Here is a 19,405-nt window from a genome sequence, read left to right as displayed (position 1 = left end):
GATTGGGGGATTATGGATATTTATTTTCTTCTTTACACGTTTTTTTTCCCATGTGCAACATTTTATTTATTTTTGTTACAGATGTTTCTCCTTTTCCCCCCATTGACATCCTCCTCCCCCTCCCTACCTGTCCCATCCCCAGCTTTGTTGCCCATGTCCATTGGTTATGTGTACATGCATATAAGTTCTGTGGTTTATACCTCCCCCCTCCCTTTCTGGGGATTGTCATTCTGTACCCTACTTCCACGTCTCTGGGATTACCCTGTTCTTCAGACTGTTATGTTAATTATATTCCACAAATAAGTGAGATCATATGATATTTGTCTTTCTCTGCTTGGCTTGTTTCACTTAGGATAATACTTTCCAGGTCCTTCCATGTCGTCTCAAAGGATAAGAGATCTTTCTTTCTTACAGCTGCATAGTACTCCATTGTGTATATGTACCACAGCTTTTGTATCCATTCGTCTACTGATGGACATTTGGGATGTTTCCAGATCTTAGCTATTGTAAATAGTGCTGCTATGAACATGGGGGTACTACACTTCTTTAAAAAAAAAAAATTTTTTTTTTTTTTTTGAGAGAGAAAAACATCGATTGGCTACTTCCTGCATGCCCTCTACTGGGGATTAAGCCAGCAACCCGGGCATGTGCCCTGACTGGGAATGGGACAGGGACCTCTCAGTCCATGGGACGACATGCTCAATCACTGAGCCACACTGGCTGGCTATTCTTTTTCACACTTTATCAGGCCAAATAATGTACACCATCTTTATAATAGGAAAACATCATTTTTTTTTTTTTAATTTAAGAAGCTATACTAATTATTTAAGAAATCCTTTTGGCTCCCCCTGTTTCTTCTGGTGCTATACTAAGAGTCTACTCACTGACCTCACATTGTTTAGTTATAGTCTCATGTCCCAATAAGGTATGATTGCCCCCCTCCCTATGATAATCACGTAACAGCTCACTTGTCATTTAAAAACTGCTTATACATGCAGTTGTTCAATTTTACCCATATCCTACTAGTTGTTTAAAAATGAGTACTGCTTTTCAGTACATGTAGAAACTCTACATGTCAGGACTGTTTTTCTATATAGTTCTATTTAATCAGTTAAACTTCAATGGCATTGCAGATGGTGTTAATTAGATTGCTAAATTAACTAGCTGTAATATCTGTAGTAGATATAGGTTTCATCATATTTGGGTGTTATCTTACTTTCTGGACATTTATATATACTTATATAAATGTAGTATACCCTTTAAAAAGAACTTTTTGAAAGTACAAATATATCTTTTGTTTTAGTAGTCCTTCCAAATTCCTATGAGAAAGCAACTCATCTCTACCTAACAGATGGAAAGACAAGCACAAAAAAAAAATCATATGATTTACTTTGTATATTTGTTTTGCTCTGAAATGACAGGACCTGGACTCATCCTAGTTCCTAGAGCCCAAGGAATGTGAAAGACTTACAAATGAAAATTATTATATACTGTTGCCTAAAGGGAGCCCAGGACTCAGAGCTCAATGAGTTATAGATCTCCTAATTCAGCTACATTGGAGATTTAAACACATGTGTTGAAGAAGCAAACTAATTAATGGTTTTAATGTAATCTTGTGATTAGGCTTCCTTTGTCTGGAAAAAGCACAGGTTTGGAGTCCTTCAGTTGGCAGTAGTTTTAGCACTTCAAGTAGTGAGTGGGTAGGCAAGGAAATGGGAAGCTGAATCTTCAATTAGGGGACAAGGTCAAGTATTAAGGCGCATTTGGACATCTCTGTGGTTCAAGTTTTGCCAACCAGTTTAGACTGTGTTATTTATGGTGAGAATTCAATGTGACCATGAATGATTTATGAGGGAGATATAATTAAAAGTATGTGTATGATTTCATTATCTCTATGTATTTTAAACAACCTAACATAATTGGCCTTGTGCTGGAAGGCCAATTATTCCCTGTTGTTCTTAGTTTCTAATTTTATGATTAAAATGCTTTTCTTTTTGGAAAAAATACTCAATCCAGAAGAGCTTTTGTTCAATCTCTCCTCATACCTTCTATTTCCTCCCTCTCCCCTCAAAATTGTAATAGCAGTTTTGAAGCAAATGCATGTGGGTGGTTTCCATGGTGCAAGACAACTACTTTCCCAGAGAGAGGGCACTTCAGCCTGAGCTAATTGGGCATGATGTGTTCCTGTGTTCTGGTGTAAACACAGATGCCCCAATATTGCAGGTATTTCAGCAGTTGATTGGGCATATCAGAAAAGGGAAACATTTAGTCTCATTATCTGCTGACAAATGCAGTGGAGGAGGATAGGTCACAGTGCCAGGGATTGGCTCATTTGAATCATGGTATACCTAACTCCCTTAACTGTTTCTGTGTTCCTATTGACAGGATCAGGAAGAACAAGCTTACTTTGCAGTGTTTGATGGCCACGGAGGAGTGGATGCTGCCATTTATGCCTCCATTCATCTGCATGTTAACTTGGTACGCCAGGAGATGTTTCCCCATGATCCTGCTGAGGCCCTGTGTCGGGCCTTCCGGGTCACTGATGAGCGGTTTGTGCAGAAAGCAGCCAGGGAGGTATGCTTTTTTTCATAAGTTCTAATCATGACTGCACCAGCTGTGCTCACCTTGGTGTCATTAAAGGACTATTTGGGTTTTCTCGTTTTTTCTTTTGGGGCAGGCATTATTTCAAGCTTTTTTCCAAACTGTTCTTGACCCACAGTACTGGATTTTGTTGTAGTTTTAATTCTCTCTTCAGAGAGTTTTAGTGGGGTGCTATGCTATACTGTATAGAAACTCCCAAGCTATAATTTTCTAGAAAGGCACTCCAGGTGTTTTGTGTTTCTTATTTACTATTGCCTGTCAGGTTCACAGGAAAATCATCTCTCTAAGCAAATTTTTGCTGAAAAAACCTGGATATGGTGATTAAAACAATGGTCTAAAAAAGAAACAGAAGCTGGGATTATTCCCATACATTTAGTTCTAAATGGGTTGGCAGTGTTTTGGTGTGTATCTGTTGAGGGAAAATTTGCTTGGAGACAGTGAATCCTTAGGTGATCCTTGAACTAATTTTCTCTTAACAGGAAGAAAAGTGAGGGCTCATGTCCTAATTTCTTAAGGTTAATCAGACATAAGGTTTTTACTCTGAATAAATGACAGGGGCTCTATATTAAGATCTAAGAGTTAAAATTTTAATCTAATTATCAGTCTGGGTATTGGCACATAATTAACTATGGTTTTCTATATTCATTTCTAACTGGGGGCCAATAGAGAATAATTTTTAATTTAAAAAGTAATTACACTATTATATACACACAAAGTAAGACTCTTGTGACCTAACATTAACTCTTTTCAAAATGGACTTGGAGAGAAAAGGGTAATCATTTTAATCCATTTATTTGATCTCATAGTTATGCTGTACAGCAGTAGTGGGGCTTGGAATTAATGAAACAATCATTCAGAACTATTTGGTATTAGGCAAGAGAAATAATCTACATTTCTCCCACCCATGCCCCAGGTTTAGATTAATATGTAAATCCACCAACAGCAACCACTGAGGTCTACATATAGAGGTGTGGGGCCAGAAAACAAAATACAGACCTTCCCAGTCTCCTGAGCGCTGGCACTGCTCGGCTGTCTGCCTTGGAGCTACTGGCTGTCATCCTTCTGACTGAGGACAGGACCTGGCCCCTGAGAGGTGATCTGTAATCACCAACATGAAACTATGAGAATCCCTTGCCTTTTTCATCCTCTGTTCTATCCCATTTCATCTGTTTACTCAAAAGTATGGTGCTTTTGTTTTTTTCCTGACCAAGTTCACCTTATTTCCTTTGCCAGTGATCCTAGTTTCTCAGTCTGCCAATAGTTCTCTTGAATAATTTAGGTTTGTCTCAACAGCTACTTTTCTCCTCCTTGTGTTTCCATGTGCTAACTGCTGAGAAGTAGCTATTCCTGTTGTGAAGCAGCCCTGCCTCCTGTTCTCTCCAGGGCATATGCACTGAAGTGTCTTTATCATGTGTTCCAGGGGGCTGAGGTTTTGAACAGTCTGTGTGGGAAGACATTTTATTGGTGGGTGAGGATTTATAACAAACTATCCCTATATAGGGAAAACGAGAAGTTGTTTTTCTCACTGGCTACAAGGGGACTTTTTCCACCCATGACGTACTGGTTCTAATTTAGGCCAAGTCCTTAGTAACAGAAAGTCATGCTCATTTGGTGGTGACTCATGTCAAATGGAGATGTCATATTAGTGTAGTAGTATCAAGAGCATTAAGAAAAGTGGTACTGAGCTATTGCAGTGAAATTCCAGGCTGCTAGTTCTTTATGCAATGTTCCAAAAGCAAATTTAGACATTTCTCATGTTTAAACTTATTTTTTTGTAAAGGTATAAGCATCTTAGCACTCACTCCAGGGAATATATGTTATATCTTGGCTCCTATCTTACTATCCAGAGTATGGGAGCATTTGTGTACCAGTCAGATGCTTTATATGTTATTTTGTAAAGTAAGGAACTCTCTTCCTAAACATACAGTATGTCAGTAATAAAGCAGAGACCACAATATGGTAATCTTTCCCCTTAGAGTTGATATAGTGGATTCAGCACTGGATAAGCAGGAAAAATAATTTCATTTCTCTTATGTGTACTAATCAGTTACCTGCCCTTGGACAATCTACATAACTTGCCATCGTTTTCTTACCTGTATATAAAATAGAATTAATAGTCATCCCTGTTTTGTATATCACAGATCAAATGGATCTGTGTGTATGTACATATACATACACGTACATAAAAACAAGAAATTCAAATTTAGAAATAGGAATTGCTATTTATTTGTGAAATTGAGTTATTAATAATCTAGCTCCCAACTGAAAAGGTCTATATCAACTATAAATTGCTTCTCAGTGAGAATTTGGTATCTACTTATTTTTACTGACTCCACTTTTATTTAAACTGTTTTCAGAGCTTAAGATGTGGGACCACAGGAGTGGTGACTTTTATCAGAGGCAACATGCTACATGTAGCCTGGGTGGGCGATTCCCAGGTTATGCTTGTGAGAAAGGGCCAAGCTGTTGAACTAATGAAGCCACACAAACCAGACAGAGAGGTAAGCGTGGTCTGTTCCACAAAGGCAGTTTTCTGGTTATTAAGATTCACTTAATTATGTAATTATCACCATTATTTCAGCAACCATGCCCACCTTCCAAAGGAGAAATAGAGAACCTTTCCAGGAAGCTGATGAATATTATATCTATTTACTGTTAAGGTAGATGAATAAATCCTGAATCTATTTTCTTCTTTTATTGCATTGCTATTTAGGATGAAAAGCAGCGAATTGAGGCCCTTGGAGGTTGTGTAGTCTGGTTTGGTGCCTGGAGAGTGAATGGAAGTCTATCGGTCTCCAGAGCTATTGGTAGGAAAAACCAATTAATATCTGTTTCTCTAAACTGTCCTCTTCTGGCTCATTGTCTTATGTGCTTATTATGATTTAAAACAAGTTGGTTGATGCCTTTAATTATTTGATTTAATTAACCTACTCATTTATATGCTTAAATTCCATAATTAAAAGGGAGTTATATTAAGAAATGCAGCCCTGGCTGGTTTGGCTCAGTGGTTAGAGCGTTGGCCTGCGGTCCAGAGAGACCCGGTTTTGGTTCCCACTAAGGGTGCGTACCTAGGTTGCAGTTTGTCCCTGGCCCTGGTTGGGTCGTGGGGGAGGCAGCCACTCGATGTGTCCCTTTCACGTCGATGTTTCTCTCCCTTCCTCTCCCTCCCACTCTATTTGAACAAAAAATGGAAAAATGTCCTTGGGTGAGGATAAAAAAAAAAAAAATGCAGAATTTATTATTTTCTATCCTTATTTTTAAAAAAATGGAAATATTTACTCTTTGGTACACAGATCTGCCTAAAACTACAGAGATCCTCATTTCATTCCATTTTGGGTCATATTTAGTTTAAATTAGTATTTTCCAGAGAATGGAAACCTCCCCCCATATTTTACCTTGCTTTTTATGTCTTTTTGTCATTCATTCTGAATTCTAAAACGACATAAACAGCAGAGAAAAAAATTCATGGGAAAACATTGTTTTTTTAGATGAAAATTATTTTCTATATGAGGAATGTAATAATTTTCCAGATAACTCTGGGATTTCAAAGAATCTGCTCACTGGGACCTAAAATCTTCAAAAGAAGGGGAAAGTCAACAAAACTGTCTAAACTTAGAGAGTGAACAGCAAAGTTAATTGGACAAAATATAAGGGTATAAGTTCAGAGAATTGAGCTATACTTTAGTCCAGTGTCTTTGTTTCACTTTGGTGGTACCTGGGTTTATTATTTTAGGTTTCTAACAAAAATACACACACACACACACACACACAAATTTAGAGAGAGGAAGGGAGAGAGAAAAATGATGAGAGAACCTTCAATGTCGATTGGCTGCCTCTCGCATGCTTCCCACTGTGGATCAAGCCCGAAACCGGGCATGTGCCTTGACCAGGAATTGAACCAGTGACCGGTGACGTTCAACCACTGAGCCACACCAGCCGGGCTATTATTTCAGGTTTCATGCCTTAGCTTAATTTTCTGTTTTTGTTGTTGTTTTAGAGAATAAATCAATGTGTCTATATGTGTGATAATACATATGTGCATATATACTGCAGTTCTTGGTCACTGCCTGCTATAGAAATGAAGTAATCTGACACAGGGATAACATGGATAAATGGAATTCACCTCTGATCCCCAAATTTTGCTTATCATTACCAAAAAATTCCAGAACATTAACAAAATCTCAACGGACTGATTCAGTTTCACCACTGATGTGAGTTCCTCCCACTCTTCGGGAAGGTGCTGGCAAGCTGTGAAGTGGCCCAAATGTGAGCAGCAGAAGGCTAAGAGAGAAAGAAAAATTATGCAAATATCTCTTGAAAAACTGAAAGTTGGTTTTACCTTATGACTGAGGGAGTTATTAGGAACTCTGGAATAAGGCCAAATAGGGAAATTTTCTCATTTCTAAAACATACTTCTATATAGAATTATTTTTTGACAACACCAACCAAAGACCTCTTCCTCTTTATCGTCCCATCTTTGTCAGAATTTGAGAGTTATCTTTAATGCCTGTTACAGAACCAGCTTTACTAGAGGCTACTTGCCTTTTCTTTTAAAAAATATAACAAGGGAGTATGTCCTTGAATAAGTGACAGTCTAAGAGAGAATAAAGCCAACTTCACAGAGGAAATGACTTTTGAGTTGGACATGGAGGATCATGTTCAGGGAGGAAATCCCAGGAACAGGGTAATACAAATTCATGGGTGTCTGAAAGAACATCGTGTTTTAGGAACAGCAACAAGTACAGGAGGTAAGTGCTGGTGCCAGGTTGTGAAGGGGCTGAGTAATCTGGGCTTTACCAGACGATAAGCAGAGGGGCCCACATGAGCAGGTTTGTATTTGTAATGATGGTTTGGAAGATAGACTAGACTAGAGAGCCTAGGTGAATGATCATTCAGGAGGCTGTTGATACAGATTTACAGAGAGGCAGCTAAAAAGAGATGGGGGGTATAAATTGATGGAGCAGAAATGACAGTTTGTAGGGGAAGAGGAAAGCTAACTTCCAGGTTTCTGACTCATTTGAGAAGATAATAAAGCATTTATAATAAAGTAGCAGCCATTTGGGGGGTGGGGAGGAGAGCAGATGATGAATTCATTTTGGACACATTTTATATTTTCGGTTCCTATGGGATGTCTTGGAAAAGGTAATTTATATGCATCTGGAAATACAGATCTGGCTGGGGCTTAGCAGTGAGTTCTGAGTTGGTGATAGAGTTCTGGGAACTCATCCCTTTTGGCAATGAAGTCAGCTCTCTGGGTTTGTATCTTGGATCTGCCACTTTACAAGCTGTGGGCCTTGGGAAATTTACTTAACTTCTCCTTGTTTATTTGTTCCTTGTAAAGTGTGAATAGTAATGGTACCCAATTCATGAAGTTTTTGTATTAAATGGCACAGTACATGCACCACACTCACAGTTCTGCCTGGCACAATCTTAGCACATAGTGCTTGTTAGTGCTATTTTTTAAAAAGATTTTTAAAATTGTTTTTTGGGCAAGAGAAAGGGAGAGGGAGAGAGAAACACTGATGTGAAAGTGAAACATTGATCAGCTGCCTCCTGCATGCCCTCAACGGGGGGTTGATCTGGCAACCCTTTGGTGCAAAGGACAATGCCCACCCAACTGAGCCACGTTGGCCAGGGCTGTTAGCACTGTTATTAAGTGAAGGAGCCAGTGAAGAAAATAAAGAGTGGATCAGAGTTTTAGAAGTGGGGTATCACAGATACCAGGGGAAGAGGGTTTCTAGGAGGAAGCAGTCAACAGGGTCAAGTGTTGCAGAGGTCAAGTGAGAAGTGGGTTAAAAAAAAAGACCTGGAATTTTGAAAATAGGAAATACAGCAGGTTCCTGAATAATGTTTGTTCAATGTCATTTTGTTGTAATGTTGATGTGGTACTGTGGGAACTTAACTCTTGGTTAATATCAATCAGCTTACAGTAAAACTGGTTTCCTTATGTCTTTTAATTCTTTTTTTTTTTTATCCTCACCCGAGGACATTTTTTCGTTTTTTGTTCAGATAGAGTGGGAGGGAGGGAGGGGGGGTGGGGGGGAGAGAGAGAGAGAGAGAGAAAGAGAAAGACATCGATGTGAAAGGGACACATTGAGTGGTTTCCACCCACACAACCCAACCAGGGCCGGGGACAAACTGCAACCGAGGTACATGCCCTTAGCGGGAACCGAACCCGGGTCTCTCTGGACCGCAGGCCAACGCTCTAATCGCTGAGCCAAACCGGCCAGGGCTCCTTATATCTTTTCACAGAACCGATAGATGACATTAAATGAGGGCTTACTATAATCGGTAACATTTGAGAGAAATGTTTTGGATTAGTAGGCACAAAAACCAGAAAACAAGCAGGTGAAGGAAAACGAGCAGTTACATGAAGGGTGTGCAGATTTGGTTTCTTGGACAATTTGGTGGTGAAGGGTGACAGTGTAGTGACTTGAAGGAAAAGCTGGTTTGGGAAAGGGTTCCTTTATTGTTATTAGGATGAGATTTTAGATCAGACCCTGTTTGTAGGATAAAAGAAGAGAGCAAGTAGAAGAGAATTTGAAGATGGGAGAGAGAGAGAGAGAAGCCACAGTCTAAGAACACAGGTTCACTTTGAGCAGGGAAAGGACACTTTAGTCTGAGAAATGGTAGCTGATAAGGGTGAATCTCTGAAAATTTAAAGGAAAAATTGGGGGTGGTGGTGGTGGAGAGGAATTGAGGGAATTCAGGCCTGATAAGTTTAATTTTCTTTGAAGTAGGAAATTAGTTCATCTACCAAATCCAGTAGTTGAATTGGAAGAGGGAGTTGAAAAATATAAGATTTGGAAAGCTCCTGGAATAGAGAGTTATTCCTAAGCAGAGTTCAACTCTACTTAGGAAAAAATGATTCTTAAAGCTTTACAAATGGCCAATTTGGCTCAGCGATTAGAGTGTGGGCCCTCAGACAGAAGGGTTGCTCGTTCGATTCCCAGTCAAGGGCATATACCTGGGTTGCAGATTCCATCTCCAGCCCCAACTGGGGCTGTGCAGGAGGCAACCAACTTATCGCCCTCTCTCCCCACTTCCTCCCTTCTACTCTATCTAAAAAATCAATGGAAAGATATCCTCAGATGAGGATTGAACCTCCCGCCCCCCCCCCCCCAAGCTTTAAAAATGTTTCTTCCCATGAGCCCTTCAAATGTATGATCCAAAGTCAACAGAAGCATGATGTTTCCTAGCATATGGAGAGAGGAGGTTGAAGACAAAAGGATGTTGCCATTTCTACCATGAAATGGAAAATCATGCCCTCCTACCAAATTTGGGGGCGAAATGTCAGGAATTTGACACCCAACAGTAGAACAGGTGAAAAGCCAGATTTTTGGCAGCATTTCCTCTGCAAATCTTGGTATGTTCTTTTCTAAACTAACAGTTGCAGTAGCCTTTTACTTGAAGCTCTAAAACAAGATTTTTGGGAACAGCATGACTCAGATCACATTTATTTTTAGAGCTGGAATTCAGAAAATAATGATGATAACAATACAGTCAGGTGGAATAGAGGAGGGGGAAATTGGTGAAGTGGATTGGTGGAGGACACTGAACCCCATGTGACTGGAAGTTTTAATTACTGTTAACAAGCTAATTAAAAGGCATCATAGTATAGAAGTGAAGTTGACAAAATCAGATCCATGCTTGACAGGAAGATGGTTCTGGCTCCTGTATGAAAAAGATAGTTTCTTACCTTATAAACTAATGCAGGTAAATATATTCAGTATCTGTTGTTCAGGGTATCCCTTACACTGCTGGATAGGGCATGTGGCCCACGTTGGTGCTAGAAGAGTTCTCCATAGGGTTCCCATTCAGCTTTCTGGGCCTACTTGAGGATTAAAAAGGTATGTGAAATGTTGGGGAGAACCTTACTTGGGTAGGAGAACCTATAACATAACTGGAAACAGTAATAATATAGCCAGATCACTTAAGTATATTTACTTCATTTTATCTTCCCCTAGTCAGAAAGTTCAATTTTAGTGCAGTGGAAAGGATAGTACAGTAATTGATGAGCGTTTTTAACAGTGCTAGGATTTGGACCCAAGAAATAGTGACTCCAATGCTGTGTCCTTATTTTTTTTTAATCCTCACCCGAGGATATATTTTTTTCCTGTTTATCTTCAGATAGAGTGGGAAGGAGAGGGACACACTGATTGGTTGCCTCCTGTACGACCCCAACCAGGGCCGGGACAAACTGCAACCAAGGGCAGGAATCAAACCTGCGACTCATTGGTCCGAGGGTCAAAGCTCCACCAGTGAGCCAAACCGGCCAGGGCCAGTGCTGGGGTCCTTACGCCACTAAGCTATATATCTGTCACTACTTTACAAATGATAACAAGTACTTTGTGCCCTGGCCGGTTTGGTGCAGCAGTTAGAGCATTGGCCTGTGAACCAGAGTCGGGTTCAATTCTGGTCAAGGGCATGTACCTCAGTTGCAGTTTGGTACCTGGCCCTGGTCAGGGTTGTGTGGGAGGCAGCCAATCAATGTGTTTCTTTCACATCGATGTTTCTCTCTCCTCTTTTCCCTTGCACTCTATTCGAAGATAAATGGAAAAATATCGTTGGGTAAGGATTAAAAAAAAAGCACTTTGTAAAATTTTTAAAACTATTGTTTACAGATGAATTATGATATTCTAATCTAGGAATTACTGTTTTTTAATGTAAGGAAATGAGTATCCTGTGTAGTAATAAGCTATTTGGTTACCCAATAGGCTAAGGACCCTTTTGCTAATCTCTCTCCAAATCCCTGTGGAAAACAATGAATGTAAACAATGGATGGATATGGAAGTTCCAAACTGCACTGTGGGTGATATCTTAATCTGGTGATAGAAACCTAGCTCAGTATGGGCCCAAGGTCACCAGTCTGTCTCTGCTCCCAGCACCCTATATTCAACTACACATTACTCCCTAACAGTTGCCTCTCTGTCTTTGCAATTCTGTTCCCTCAACTAGGGGCCCTTCTCTGCCTGATAACTTCTCCTTCAAGGCCCAGCTCAAACGTCATTCTGTAAGTGGATGAACTAAGCAAATAGGGCTTTGGGGGTTCTCACAGTTGTTCACAAGGGGAGAATGAGCAATAGCAACAAAGACAGAGGAGGAATGATCAGAAACATATGAAGACAGCAAGAATATGGTAGTCCCTGAAGATGAGAAAAATGATCATATACATTCTGACTGTTCTCTAGAAGTAATAAGCAAAGCAGAATTTTAAAAATAGAAAACAAATTGGATTGGGAACCAAAACTAACATTCTAGTTCTCTTGTCTGAGGCTTGTGGGAGTTAGACTTGATTTTTTAAAGTTCCTTGTAACTCAAGCCTTCCTTTGTGTTCCCAGCATGAAACTTGATTTCTAAGCAAGGATATAACAAGAATTAAGTGGGTTTTTTTTGTTGTTGTTTGTTTTGTTTTTTGGGTATGTGCCCCCAGCGGAAACCGAACCCGGGACTCTCTAGTCCGCAGGCCGATGCTCCAATTGCTAAGCCAAACCAGCCAGGGCGAATTAAGTGTTTAATGAAGAGGAGTGATCAGAACTTTGGCTTGTTTTCCCATGTGGATGTGTTCTCAAATCTCAACTGAATCAAACCTAAGCACCAGCAGAACAGATCTAAATCAACAAGGTTTTCCTACATAGGACTGAAGTTTTTAGTACAGCAACAAAGTTAGATTTGACATTTGTTGCCATGCTCAGCTAAGTCCAGGTCATAGCTAGGACACAAGATTTCGGAATCTAAGCTAGATAAGAAATTAAACTCAGTTAATGGCGATTATTTAACTGAGAGTGAGGAGTGAGTAGCATCTGACTAACAGAGAATTCAAGTATTTTATCCAAAACTAGTTTATAAATTCTTTCCAGTAAATTCAGATCACAGTGCAGCAGAATGTGGTCAGAGCCATGCATTGGCCATACACATTCTTACATGCAAGATAAAGCAAAATCTGACCTATGTTCTAATTCCCACAGGAGATGCTGAACATAAGCCATATATCTGTGGGGATGCAGATTCTGCTTCTACTGTGTTGGATGGAACTGAAGACTACCTCATTCTGGCCTGCGATGGCTTCTATGACACCGTGAACCCTGATGAAGCAGTGAAAGTTGTATCTGATCACTTAAAGGAGAATAATGGAGACAGCAGCATGGTTGCCCACAAATTAGTGGCGTCAGCCCGTGATGCTGGGTCAAGTGATAACATCACTGTTATTGTTGTTTTCCTGAGGGACATGAACAAAGCTGTAAATGTTAGTGAGGAATCAGATTGGACAGAGAACTCTTTTCAAGGAGGGCAAGAAGATGGTGGGGATGATAAGGAGAATCACGGAGAGTGCAAGCGCCCTTGGCCTCAGCACCAGTGCTCAGCACCAGCCGATCTAGGCTATGATGGGCGTGTGGATTCATTCACTGATAGAACTAGCCTGAACCCAGGGTCCCAAATCAACGTGATGGAAGACCCAGGCTACCTAGATCTCACACAAATAGAAGCAAGCAAACCTCACAGTGCTCAGTTTTTGCCACCAGTTGAGATGTTTGGTCCTGGTGTACCAAAGAAAGCAAATCTTATTAATGAGTTAATAATGGAGAAAAAATCAGTTCAATCATCATTGTCTGAATGGAGTGGTGCTCGAGAGTTTCCCTCTTCCTTTAATTTGGGTTCAGCAGGGCAGCAGATGTACAGGATGGAGAGTTTGTCTCCTGTCTGTTTTAGGTTGGAAAATGAACAGTTCAAATTCCTGGGAAAGAGAGTTTTTAGATTATCTCATTTATGCTATCACTATTCAAAGAGGAGGCATGGATTCAGGTTTAATCCCAAGTTTAATTCATTCCTTTCTGCTCAAGAGCCTTGCCACAAAGTAGGCACTAGCTTGTCCTCACTTATTCCAAGTGGGAAGAGAAAGATGATGTTAAGAAGTTCTCCACCATGGAGGCAAAATAGTTGGAAACATGAATACAATGAAAACATGAGGAAGCTCAGAAGGAGTAATGATATTCCATACCCAGATCTTCCCTGGAGCTGTAAAATATAATACTTTCTCTTTAGAGTAGGCTAGCTAGCTCTCCCCCAATAAAAACACTATCAGAGTAGAAACAAGGTAGACATTTCTGAAATATATGTGTTCACTATGAAACCATGTATGGCTCAATTCTTAAATGTAAATAGATCTCTAAGAAACTCAAAATAGTGTTTTCAATATAAAAATAAAAAGTATTGGCGGTTTCACTAGCAAAATTATACAACTGATCCTGTGATGTATCTCCACACCTACATACAACCCCACCCCACTGCCTCTTCACACCACTAGTGGAAGCTTGCAAGTTACTTTTGTCAGGATGTAGTGTTGAAATCTCAGTGCAGCTGAAATCTGATGTGCCTAATATATCTTTGAAAACTTAATGCAGAATTAGATTTTGTTGGGGAATGTTCTTCAAAAGATTGGGGACTATGAGGGAAAACTCCCCACCCTCTTTTTTGGTAAGTAAAAGACTAAAAGCCATATTATGGGTTTTAACTGGTAACAATAAAAGTAGAAACCTAGTGTAAAAATGTCATATTCTCAAGATTTGTGAGGCGGCATACAGTAAAAGAGATTTACTGATTTTTTTTTCTTGTAACATAAAGGACTGAAAACTTTTTGAATTAAGTATTTCCTAGGGCTGCAGCTATATGGGAGTTTCATAACCTGTTATGGTGCTTTTGGCGAAATTTTTATTTGTCATTTTAGAAGACTGCTGTCAACTGGTTTTAACCTATGATGCTAACATGTTTTTCCCTGTACCTTCATCTCAGGAATAAAACTGGTTTAATGGAGATGATGTCAGGTACAAATACACTAGAATCAAGTTGCCATTTAAAAAGAAACTTGAATAGCGTTTCTATTTTTTTCTGTTTCTTTTTTTTTTAAAGGTTACATACAGCAAAGGCATATAGCACTATATGCCTTTTTGGAGAATGAAAAATACTTTTAACTTCTCTAAAACTGTTTCCCCCAAGGGAATGAATTGGTGTGAAAGAGGCTGAAAGTACTGCCTAAAGTGAGCCCAGAGGCCAAGTGCAAGGGAGACTATAGATTACTGAGACTGAGGTCTGCTTAGTTAGAAATGGAGAACACCCCAGAGTCCTGTTACGTGCAACTTCAGACTGTTAGAGGATGTTTCTCATTTCAATTATTTAATCCCAAGTTTATATTTAAATTTTAAAATGTCTGCTTTTTGCAGTTTCAACTCAGAAGCATGTCTTCAACTAAAGACAACAAATAAACTAATAATCATATTCATTCAGTGAAGCAGCCTCTGATTCTGAGAATCATGTCTCCACATGACACGTTACCCTCCCCCAGTCAACAGAGGACCAGCCATGCCAACGGGCAGGAGACACCTGCTCTAGTGCTCATCACTCATACTATTAGGAGGTACTAGATGCTCTTGCTGAGAAACGTCCACTGCCTAATCATGTTTTTACATGTGAATACAATTTATGTTCCCCAGATCCATAATAGGACTAAAATTCCTGGACTTAAAGTAGCATACTTAGGGTAAAACAGCTTCACTTTAGCAATGATTACATTGTTAATTTACAGGTTTTATTGGAAAAATTTGAATGTAATTAGAGATTTTCAGTATTTGTTTTCTCTTGGTTTTGAAGTCATTTCTTCTTTTCTGGAGGCTCTTGACACATGGCTGAAAAGGGATAAACATGGCCCTGACTATAGGACCAAAATCTTCTCACCAGCCTGATGTCTTACCCCCTACACGAACCTCACTCACATCTTTCTTTTTGTGAAGCCTAGATCTTGTTAACCCATCAGGTGCAGTGTCAGTTTCAAATCAAATTATCTAAGGAGACAAGAAAACAGAGGCAGCAGAATATTGGTATATTATAGTCCAAAGCATTTAACTAAGTTAAAAACAATTTTAAAAGATTTTTTGTAGTTGTCTATAGCTAATGTTTTGTTTTATTTTGTTTCTTAAATCAGAATAAAGATGGTGGAAAGAAGGTACAAGTGATAGGTTTTCTAGTGGGGAAAAAAGTTTGGATGAAATTGGGAAGGAACACAGACCACATCTTCAAGGGTCTGGATCTTGTAGGTCTGACTACATATGCAGTGTTAACTCCATTCTCATACCAATAGCCCTCTAGAAAATAAAGCAAAGTAGTTCTAGTATGATCAAGTTATCAAGCAGTATTGTAAAAAATAGCAAATTTTCATTTGTCCACAACATGCATATTTATAGAGTAGTTAGGTACCATTTGTAAGGTAAGTCCTTTAAAATTCTATAATACATATTAAAGTAGTGGTTATTGGTCTGATATATGCTGCTCTTGGTTCTGTAAACCAGATAAAAGCAGTGCTTTGTGAAATGCAGTGTTATATCTTAATGCCACTGGTGATAGAAAGTAGTTTCCTTCCGTTCAAATCCTGTGCCCTTATTTGCTGCTTGCTGACGTAAGCAATAAGTACCCTCTAACTAATGGTTTCTACACATTTCTGTAATTTGTACTTAATGATGGTGTATCTGGTGATTGTAAAAATATTAGATAGATATAAAAGTATCTATATAATATATATCAACTGTTAATGCTGAGGTATAGTCTGTGAACTATGTGTTTCGTACTTTTACTCACTGTGTAATTTGGTGAAAGTTCTATACTCAGTCTTTAAGAGTGGCAGTATCCCTTTTTGAATTTAACATGATCTGCATCAATTTGTTTGCCTGCTAAAGTTTTGTTAGAATAGGAAATAGTAAAACAAATATAAACAAGGAAGTACGGTATTGGTTAGGGAAACAGAATTCAAGTCACCAACTGAAGTAATTATAAACTCCTTGTAAACTCATTGTGAGTTTCAAAGGGAGCCCACTTCTAATTTGTTCACCTGTGTACTGTTGAGGGAGATCTGATGTTAAGCAGCACTAGTGCACCAAACACTGGGGTTCTCAGTCCCAGTGAGGTCTGTACTAAAGAGGATGGTGGAAACACACATGTATATATAGATATACCTTTTCTTTACCTAGAAGTGCCATCCACTGTCCTTGAATTAATAAAGTTAAAGTTACTGTTGCATGTAATTTAAGAGGATCCTTGAAAGTAACACCTTTTCCAAGGACAGTGTCAACACTGAGTCTGAGTCTGACCACATGTATAGTGGTGGTAGTGTCACGACGCATCTCCCTGACAACCACACGCCATTGCTGGAACACTGTGCCAGTAAGAAGCGCAACATCCAATGGGCAGATGAAAATGATGCAGAAAGTTCAGCGTTTACAGATAAAGCTGCTGTGGTTCAAGTAATTCCTTCCTCATCAAAGGCTGGCCAAAGCTTTCTAAGAAAGTGATCTGAATCATTATTTTGATGTTTAAACATAATTTGTTCACTCAGTGGTCATTCTCACCTAAGCAAGGCCATAAAAAGGGATAGACAGGTACCCACTCTTCTGTTCTGACCTGTGAATAGCTTAATGTTTTTATTTTCAAAACAAGATACTGCCAGTATTATAACACGACTATTTTCCAGACAAATGGTACTGTGTTGAACAATAATTGTTGCTTTCTCTAGCAGCATTTTATCTTCTATTTTGAAGATTAGTGTACAAATTAGAAAATATGAAGTAAGACAGAGAACTCCAGACTGACACAGCAGTTGTTCTGGAAAGGGAACCACTCTGATAAACTCTGACGTATTAGGTAACACACAGATGCATCACTGGTAACCTACTCTAGGTGCTCTCTGGTGAGAGACAGGCTTTGTTCTCTTGTTCATGACATTTCTCTGCAAAGAATTCTCTATGGAGTGAAGTGAATAAAGTAAATTATTTCTTACCAAGTGAATTTGTCAATTTTCAAACCTGCTCTACACCTCACTTTTGAATTCAATTGTAATCATGGAGTGATCCTTCATATTTTATTTATTAAAACTGTTCATTCAGGTGAGAAGTATGTTGAAAATTTGCCAATATCTTAATAAAACCCAGCAATTTAAAACCACTGGTCATTTGTCTTTTTAGTCACAGGAAAGATATTTAGTACTGAGATTTAGGTTGATTCCCTCAGAACTTAAGATGAAATCCTGAGGTGGTATTTTTCTTAAACTTTATAAAGTACAAATATTGTTTTAAAAAGTTGCTAAGTGCTGCTGTAACTTCTACATGTTCTCCCTATAAGTCTAAATGGTGGGGGGTGGGGGGGCACATGGAGAGGGAGGTAGAGGGGTTAGTATTCTTTTTTTTCCCTTTTTAACCTCATCTGAGGACAGTTTTCCATTTTTTGTTCAGATAGAGTGGGAAGGAGAGAGAGGAAGGGAGAGAGAGAAACATCGACGCGAAAGAGACACGTCGAGTGGCTGCTACCCGCACCACCCAACCAGGGCCGGGGACAAACTGCAACCGAGGTACTTGCCCTTAGCAGGAACCGAACCTGGGTCTCTCTGGACCGCAGTCTAACGCTCTAACTGCTGAGCCAAACTGGCCAGGGCGAGGGGTTAGTATTCTTAAAATAGATGAAAAATAGGACCTGCCAAAGGCTAAGTGTTGACTCAAATCTCCCAACTTTAGTCTTCAAAATGCATCCAACCAAAGTTTTTTCCTCTCACTTTAGTCTTTCCCCTTTTAGTTTCAAACTGTAAAGAAAGGAAAATAACCAGGTGAATCGCATTGTAAATTCTGTCTGGAGGTTTGCTGTTAAGAGAGTAACCAGAGACAGAAAGAGGTCGGGGATGGATGTGAAGCTAATAAAGCAAGACACCTGCATCTAAGGGAATGGACTTAAACATGCAAGACAAGTAAGCCTAGTTACTAATAACACTGCACTGTTACCCTCTTCTCCCCACCACTGCATCCAGGGAAGGTCTTAAACTCCTAATTCCCTAAATTCACTCAGTACTTAGTGTGATTTTATATAGAACTGAAAGAAGCAAGAATTGAGAAAGCTAAAGTCTGAAAGAATCAAATTTGAAGGTTTGCCGAAGCAGGAAATTTAGAAGGAATAGTGTGAAAATAAATAGTATTTATACTCAGAAAAAATCACCTAATATACTGTTATTTAGTTCAAAAGGAATATCTCTTTCTGAAGAAAAAAAAAAAGAACATAAGAGCTGTGGGACAGTATCAAGTTTAACATGCATAATTAGGATCTTAGAGGAGAAAGGTTAATGGGGCAGAAGAAATAGTGGCTGACAGTTTCCCAAAATTAATGACAGATACCAAATGACAAATCCAAGAAACTCAGAGAACACAAAGCATGATTAATACCAAAATACACACATAGGAAGAAAAAACCAAAACAAAAACACTTTCCAAATGGTTTCACTGGTAAATTCTACTAAACATTTAAAGAGTAACACCGGTTCTATACATTCTCTTCCAGAAAAGAGAAGATTCATTTTATTAGGTCAGCATTACTCTGATACCAAATTAGATGTAAACAACAACTACAGACCAATAACACCACTCAGAAAAATACTAGCAAATGAGTATCACTCCACGCTTAACTAGAATAACCAAAATTTAAAATAATGACAGGATCAAGTGTTTCTGGGATACAACTGGAACCCTCATTATGTTGCTGTTGGGCATGCAAATGGCAGTGCCACTTCTGGGAAAATGTGGCAGTTTTCTTATAAAGTCAGCATATACCTATCACACGACTCAGTGCAATGACTTCTGTCATCAACTATCTGGAGTTAGGCCAAACTTCATAAGTTAAAGTTCTCCACAAACAGCTCTCATGTCATGCCAGGTTTGGGGGTGTCCCAGACCACCAGTTGGCTACAAATTTGGAAGTTCTCACCATTACCCCTTAGGTTTGA

The 19,405-nt window shown here is 39.1% G+C and overlaps 2 protein-coding genes across 11 annotated transcripts in view; one reads left to right on the top strand and one right to left on the bottom strand.

The window, feature by feature from the left end:
- Positions 1-13,778, top strand: part of PPM1E (protein phosphatase, Mg2+/Mn2+ dependent 1E) — a 113,107-nt gene extending 99,329 nt beyond the window's left edge. The window contains exons 4-7 of the mRNA XM_036267632.1: positions 2,386-2,574; positions 4,959-5,102; positions 5,315-5,408; positions 12,570-13,778. Coding sequence (XP_036123525.1) covers positions 2,386-2,574; positions 4,959-5,102; positions 5,315-5,408; positions 12,570-13,630 — 1,488 coding nt within the window. The 3' untranslated portion in view covers positions 13,631-13,778. The remainder of the gene's footprint in view (positions 1-2,385; positions 2,575-4,958; positions 5,103-5,314; positions 5,409-12,569) is intronic.
- Positions 1-19,405, bottom strand: part of TRIM37 (tripartite motif containing 37) — a 138,408-nt gene that overhangs the window by 8,959 nt on the left and 110,044 nt on the right. For 5 of the 10 annotated variants that reach the window (XM_036267622.1, XM_036267627.1, XM_036267624.1 and 2 more), the window contains one exon: positions 3,598-3,699. The exons of 1 other annotated variant lie outside the window; for it this stretch is intronic. In XM_036267622.1, the coding sequence (XP_036123515.1) occupies positions 3,598-3,699 (102 nt within the window). Of the gene's footprint in view, positions 1-3,597; positions 3,700-6,779; positions 6,883-10,300; positions 10,436-15,166; positions 15,438-19,405 lie in introns of those variants that run through there. 4 more of the 10 variants (XR_004960254.1, XR_004960255.1, XM_036267626.1 and 1 more) reach the window with 4 other exon arrangements.

Source organism: Molossus molossus, unplaced genomic scaffold, assembly GCF_014108415.1.
Source record: "Molossus molossus isolate mMolMol1 unplaced genomic scaffold, mMolMol1.p scaffold_m16_p_19, whole genome shotgun sequence".
NCBI classification, from domain to species: Eukaryota; Metazoa; Chordata; class Mammalia; order Chiroptera; family Molossidae; genus Molossus; species Molossus molossus.
This window is presented reverse-complemented; position numbering and strand designations above follow the sequence as displayed.